This window comes from Phoxinus phoxinus (assembly GCF_949152265.1).
Source record: "Phoxinus phoxinus genome assembly, chromosome: 10".
NCBI classification, from domain to species: domain Eukaryota; kingdom Metazoa; phylum Chordata; class Actinopteri; order Cypriniformes; family Leuciscidae; genus Phoxinus; species Phoxinus phoxinus.
Genome location: NC_136885.1, coordinates 20619712 through 20627164, shown reverse-complemented (window position 1 = coordinate 20627164; position 7453 = coordinate 20619712). Strand labels below are relative to the sequence as shown.

The 7453-nt window shown below is 36.0% G+C and overlaps 1 protein-coding gene across 1 annotated transcript; it reads right to left on the bottom strand.

Moving 5' to 3' along the window:
• Positions 1-1251: 1251 nt before the first annotated feature.
• On the bottom strand, positions 1252-7453 carry mylipb (myosin regulatory light chain interacting protein b). The gene is made up of 7 exons (XM_079626197.1): positions 7192-7453; positions 6434-6624; positions 4121-4306; positions 3772-3969; positions 3502-3666; positions 2507-2924; positions 1252-2025 (listed from the first exon to the last, which is right to left on the bottom strand). The coding sequence occupies exons 1-7, from the start codon at positions 7276-7278 to the stop codon at positions 1858-1860; spliced, it is 1413 nt and encodes a 470-aa protein (XP_079482323.1). The 5' UTR covers positions 7279-7453; the 3' UTR covers positions 1252-1857.

Below are 7453 nucleotides of genomic sequence, written 5' to 3'. Positions count from 1 at the left end.
CAGAAGCTTGACTCGGGTAGATTAACAAAAAGAGCCTAGGTTAAATTTTTTAAATACACTTTAATAACTCACCCTTATATTGTTCTAAACCCATAAGACTTTCACTCATCGTAAGACTTTTCATTCATCATCAAGGGATAGCTTTCTGTCTCTCCATTGACTGCTACACTACTACCACTTTGACACTTCAAAAAGAGATTGTAAAACTAATTCACATGAATTGAGCGGTTTATTACAAATGTTCTGAAGAGACTTGATCGCTTTGTATGATGAACAGATTCAATTTAGGCTTTTATTCACATTTAAACATCAATAAGCAAACACAAACAGAAGCTCAAGCGAACCTGCTTGACACGTGAGAACAAACGTCATTGGTTCTAGCGGAAGCTTAAACGTTCTGCGCGTAACACAAGAGAATGAACCTCATTGGTTCTCGTACGTCAAGTGAACATGCTGTAAACACATCAAATGTTTATATTTGAATAAAAGCCTACACTCAGTATGTTAATCACATAAAGCAATCGAGTCTTTTCAGAAAATTTGGACTAAAGCGCTCAATTCATATGGAACGACAATTCAACAACATGAGGGTGAGTAATTGATGACAGAATTAAACATTTTGGGTGAACTATCCCTTTAAACCACCTCTGATGGACAGAAAAACAAACTCTATTGCAGGGTGGGCCTCCCTTCTAATACAACTTGTATTTAATGCTCTGCAAAGAAGCATAACACTGTCAGGTATTTGCTTTACTGATATTTAGTAGCTGTCTTTACTGTACTCTACTGTACTGCCACTTCAGAAGCATGATAACATTATATTAGTTATAACCTTTGCCATCAATTCTGACACGTCAGACACTCTGTAACACATATATCACTAGTTGCACATAGTTTATTGGTTAAGTTATACGTGCAAAATGTGAGTCTCATAACTTTACAATGGGACTCCGTACTGTACAGCATGGTTCATAGACTGGACAACTGTTGGAGAGATATGTTGATATTGCCTGGTTAGATAATGTTAAGTTTAATCAATGTTTGCTTGTTCAAAAAATATAATACAGCTAAATATGAGTGGATCAAGAGAAAAATGTGTGTCTGAGTTTGTGGTACTATAGTCTTGTATAGTATTACAGTTTGGCCAAGGGTACACATGGATGTTGTAATATATTACTGTATACTGGAGAATTAATCTATACTAGAATTAATTCAACAAAACAAAACAAATATAATAATACCAGGCAGGTATTAAAAAGTGTGTAAAAGCTCTTTATTCTATTCAGATACGGATGAAATACATGTCAGTATAAAAGAGGACATAACTCTTTGTTATTTAGACCTTTTTGTAATATAGTGCATTAAAGGCTTATTTTGTGAATACTGCAGTAGCACTAGAAAGAAACCCATTTCATGTAATTAAATGAAATATATTGTTTGAAATATTTGTACAATAAAACTGCATACACAAACACAAAGACAAATATAAAAAAAACTTTAAAAATCCGTTCTGATGAAGAATATAGTAGATGATGTGGAGTGTTAACAACTACATTTGTATTGGCTTGTGCATTCTGATACAGTACATTAAAAAAAAATCATAGGAACTGTTGCTGTGTACCGTGAAACAACAGTTGCCTCCAGTGTAAATGGTTTATTAATTTTTAGGCCTGTAATGTGCACACTATGAAAAATAACAGTATGATTAGCAGTAGTCAGAATTTTTGAGGTACTTCTGGATAGCTCTGTGTAGTTCAGCTTACGTAATAGAACCACTAAATATTTGATCCTAACATTTCTTCTGTATTTTTAAAATGGCCTGTGGCCAATAGTGTCCATGTGTAGATGTTATCCATCCTACAGCTTGCAGGTGTTTTCTTTATTGGCACAATCCTCTGAGATGGCAGTCCCGCTGGGCACACTGAAGGTAGTGGTTTTTGCCTCTGCTAGGCCAAGTAGACTGGCACAGGTGGGTAAATAGACATGCTGAACACGGTCCACTTCTGAACGGCAAACTGGGCAACACTGATAAGAGAGGAAAGAAGGTAAAATTTCACGAATGTTAACATACAAACAAATTCCTCTTATCAACACTTCTATATTTTTTCTTTATTGTTCATGTTAATTATACAGTTGGGTGATGTGCCAGTTTTACTGAACTGATATAACACCTCTGTGATGTCAGAGGGAGAAATTCAAAAGGTCATAGGACTGCTGCGTAACGAAAATGTCAGATTATCAAGATCTTCAGCCTGAACAGCCGCCATGGGTCGATGGCACATGTCCAGAAATATGCTAGGAGAGTAACCAGAGGTTATGTAAACCTAATAGTGCAAGTTCTCTTAATCATTAACTTAACTGGTCAATTTAGATGACGATTCCTAAGCATGAAAAAATCACACTTTGATGTTATATTGTCATGAATGTTGAATATGCTGTGTATGTATATATATATATATATATATATATATATATAGTAATAATGATGTAATGATGCAATAATCACCTGAAGTTGGCAGGCACAGTTATAGCAGCAGAACATGTGTCCACAAGGACAGAAAGCAGCATTGATCTCCTGTTCGCAGCACAGAGCGCAGGTCAGGGCGTCTTGTAGCATTTGGAGCTTCTCCTTGAGAATGTGAGTTTCTCTGCAGCCGACACACAATCGCTTTTCCCTTTCAACTTGTATCTGTCTCAGCGGCGAGTGACTGTAACTTTCTCTTGGGCTCCCACATCCATTCACAGCCATCCCTGCATTGAACAGGGCTCGCCGGGCACGGTCATACACTTCTTTGGATGTGCGCTGAATGTCAAAGATGTACCTTTTACCGAGGTCAATGCTTTCATTGAGGAAGAGGGAGGCCAGGTGACCCTTGAAGTCGCGGCTATATTGCATCTTCACCGTGCTCATTACAGTGTCACACCTGAAGAGTTAAGTTCAAAATGTGTTAAATAAAACATGGTTATTAAATTGTTTTAATGTTGTTTTATTGTTCTAAAAATGTACAATATGTATTGATCATTAATGGAGCCCATACATTTTAGGTATTGCTTCTTTACATTAAGTTCAAAATTGAAGCAAATTCAGTAATTAAACACGGTTTATTATTGTTAGCAATAACTAAAATGAAAATAACATTAAAATATTTTTGTTTATTGAAATAAAATTAAAAAGTAGCTTAACTGGGAAATCAAAAACTAAAATAAAATATTTTCAGTTTTCTATGATTCTAAAACAATAATAAAAAAATAACCAAAAATACATGCTACAACAAAAATGCTAAACCTTAACATAAAAATAAATAAAATAAAACTAGAATAAACTTTCACAGAGTGAAAACCAAGAAAAACTAAAGTGAAAATGCTAATTTAAAAACAAAATAGAAATAAATTTGAAATTCAAAACTAGAACAACCCTGGTTGAACAGCATGAACAGAAACAGTAAACGGGTTAATCCCTTTACTCTAGCAAGTCTAATAGAATTATAACAGTATATTCACCTATAAAAGGAGTGAATCTCCGTGATAGCGCGATATAGTCCATTGGCAGCACAAGGACTGATGAACTTAAAAAGGAGAACCATGCTGTCCCCACTGTCCTTTGTGATGGTCACATACACATTCCTTCCGGACTGAGTGGCCATTTGAATGACTGGGTATACGATTCTGGGGGGGAAAGATTCAATTCTGATTTTTAATCAGAAATCATGGTATGGAAACATTTATTTTAAATCTTAAATAATATTTCTTATATTTATCATATATATGTACCTTTCAATAGTGGTGAAATCAGTTTTGCAGACAAACAGGCCCTCTGGTCCGACCCCGATGAGCAGCTCCTGTCCCTCAGAGTCACGCGCGGGATGCCACTCCACGCCATAGTAGTTGAGGGAGGAAACCAGCTGCAGGGCTTGATATTCTGCTGAAGCCTGACTAACAGCCTCCAATGCCTTATGCCTCAAACAAATACTAGAAAAACATGAAAGACAGCGCTGTTATTACACAAAACTATCTGAATCCCTTCGTTTTTTTCTACTGCATTAAGAGGAAGAACTAGTGTTGTTTGGAGGAAGAACAAATGTTATTCTGACTGAGAACATTCACTTCCCAGTGTTCTTACTTGTTGATGGTGTCATGGCTGGGCTCTTGACCATAGATCTGTGAGTAGCAGTATTTGGCTGTGTTTTGGTTGTAATCTCCAAACTCTGCCTGAGCCAGTAGTGCACAGAGCTTGATCGCCTGCTCTGCGTCCAATCGCAAGCTTCCTTTGAAAAGCTCCTCCTTCACATGCATCAGAATCAAATGTCTGCAAAGTAACAGAAAAATACATTGAAAACATTGAATATATCTACATTTTGCAACAAAGGTCTATTGAATGAGGAACTAGAAGCACATTAATCAAGTCTGTATACTTACACACGAATGTATATTATTTTCCTAAATTGTTTTCATATGATAAATGATGTATAGAATGTAGACATAAAAAAAGGCAACAATTGTCCAATTTGGCTGAAACCCTAGAAATGTGGACATAATCATAAAGCAAGCCACAGCTTCTGACTGAAATGTGCTGAATCATCAGTACAGTTTTTTAGTGCCCAAAGGGAAAAGAAAGCTTTCATAACTCCACTTCATAATCCTACTGTATCATATTTGATACATGAATTTCTAAGGCCTCTAAATTATCAACATGATCAAAACTTTGCTGAAAAACCCATTTTATACAACATTCATACGTGCTTTTTTGCACTCTGCTTGATAGTTCATACTTTTTTAGCAAGTAAAAGGCCTCGTAAGAATAACTTTTAGAATGTTAACAATATTCAAGATAACATTTACTGGACTGAAGCAACTTGAAGTTTAGTTTATAGTTGTTGTTGTTGTTTTTTAAAAAAATCATTTATATGTATTTTATGCAAGTAGTCTGTTGTGCTGTAATACAAAATCTCATTGAGTTACATTACAAGAAATCTGAATTTCATTTTACTTTTTGGCCATTTAAATAATATCATCTGCTCACATTTTTTGCTCAGTTTGGACCTCTGTATAAAACTGATGTTTTTTCCTCCTCGGGTATATGAGCTTCATATTCTCACTATACCATATACAATATGTGCCACAAAAGCCTGCTTTATCAAATATGATACAAAACATAACTTTTTTTTCTTTTATATATACTATAAGTTTCAATAAACTGTTCCATCCACTATTATTCAGGCTTTACATGGTTAACTGAGATACTTGTTTGTGTAAATACCATTAATATTTAAACATTTTTCAATCGTCACGCTATAATATATAGCCTAGTTGTATCTCTCAGAAACTTTCATGCACTGTCAGCCCACTGATATTATCTAAAAAATTAGCTGGGTTTAGGCCGCTGAGTAAACCTGGCTTCAAAGGTTTACTCAGCGGCCTAAACCCGGTGAACTGAGGTAACAGAAGCAGAGTTGGGATTTCTGGCACATATTTTTTACAACTTGACATAAATCACTTGTAGAAATAGTATAATACATTTTGTAATTTATTCTTAATTTTGTAATTAATTGCTGGCAATAATGCAGATCAAACCTATTGCCAATTTGTATTTACTACGATGGGTATTGCATCACAAAAAGACAAATACAATAGTAGGCTATATTAGCTAATAAGTATTTCAATATAAAACAATCAAGCACACAGCCTCCACCATAATAATTAATCTGTTGTCATAATCATAGATTCAAAGACTGAGAGAGACTAACACAGGCTGGATCTTGTCCCACCATTGTATACGATTATGTAAGAGGCAGAATCACATTACAACATGTTTCAACTCAGAATCAGACAAACTGACACCTCCCCACCCCCACCAACAGCCCTCATCAGACATGACCGAACAGTCTCTACTAGTCTCTACTTAGGGACTCTACACACTGTACTGCTAATATATTCAGTGTTTACTTTTCTTAAACTTTAAGAAACGTTTAAACATTTGAGCTTCCAAAAAGCCTCCAGAGAAATATTATTTACCTCAGCAGGCCTACATGAGGCACTCCCTAACTGAAAGAGTGCCAGTTTCAAGAGCAAACATGAACACTGGTAACTCCCTGCCACAGAGCCAGAAAGATATATGAAAACATGTATGGAGATGTGGGACAAAGGTAAGAACACAAAACCGCCGAGGCATACAGAATTTTGAATTGTGCTGTGACTTTAAGCAGCTGCTTCCTGTTTGAGCTCATGAGAAAAACAACTAAAAAAACAGAACTGTTATCCACGTGCCTCAAGTTCTCCAGACTGAGCAAAAATGTGAAACCTCAAAGATTCTGCAGCCACAGAGGGATCCTGTTTTTTCACAAATGGAAAAATAATGTTTTGCGCATATTTATGCACAAACTCTGAGCTCTATGATAAAATATTGCAACTTATATTCACTTAGGAGGAGTTTCACCTGGTTTGCTCTTGCAGGATTAGATGTGGCTCAACAAAGAACTTCACTCGCAGCCTCAGTCTGCAGGGAGACAGGCAGTCCACTTGTTGAGAAATCCTGTTTCTGAGATTCATCCATAAAATCTCTCCCTTTGCACCGGTGAACTGAAGTCCAAAATAATCCACCTCTATGATTCCCATTTTCCGGCATATCTGTAAATTAAAAACAAAACCATGGTAATTTTTTGTCATTCATAAGTAGGCTATGTGCTTTTAACCGAAGAATGCTGAGACTTGGGCTCTTTGCACCCCTCCTCCTTTAGAAAGACAAAAGTATTACATAAGGGGGACTTTTGAAGTGGTAATGTGGTACGAGAGAACACCTGCTTTCACAGTAATTTACTGAAACATACAGTAAAAATGAGAAAAAGTTGTGTTGTTAGGTTTAACTACCTTTTTTTGTGTATAGACTTTTCTAAAATACTTCTTGTGGTAGTAACAGCCAAAATATTGCAATACAAAGGCTAAATAGTTAAAATAATTTATAACGGAAAATAACTAGGCCTATTTAAAACAATAAACGTAATTATTTTTTAAACAACTGATGAAACATTGATAAACAAAAAAGAAGTGTTTTATACAGTAATTTACAATCATTACTTTTGCTGTCTATATAAGCTATATGATGCTATGTTCCTTAGGCTACAAATGTATTAATGTAAATGATTGAAAAAACCTAAAAGGTTTCGAAACCTAAACTCATTCATTCTAGACACTCACCTTATTGAGAATGTCCTCTCCGTTTGCTTTTGGGTCCACATCCACTTCCAGAACCACAGAGTCCGGACGAGTTATGTGGCATAACATAGTGAATGCAGTTATTGTTTCACACACAGTCCAGGATAGCGGAGAGAACGACCTGTAGCTCAGTCACGAGGCTGACTCGTACCCCATTGGAAAAACAGCGAGAGGAGGTTTTTGAAGCCCTGCTCTCTCAAAGATCCGCCTCTCCGTTATCTGATGTCCGAATCGCGAATTGTTC

Excerpts from the sequence above, each read along its gene's own strand:
- mylipb (XM_079626197.1), bottom strand. The coding sequence starts at position 7,278 with ATGTTATGCCACATAACTCGTCCGGACTCTGTGGTTCTGGAAGTGGAT. Across the intron at positions 6,625-7,191 it reads GAGAGGACATTCTCAATAAG|ATATGCCGGAAAATGGGAAT; the intron begins GTGAGTGTCTAG and ends TTTAATTTACAG. Across the intron at positions 3,970-4,120 it reads AGCCATGACACCATCAACAA|TATTTGTTTGAGGCATAAGG; the intron begins GTAAGAACACTG and ends ATGTTTTTCTAG.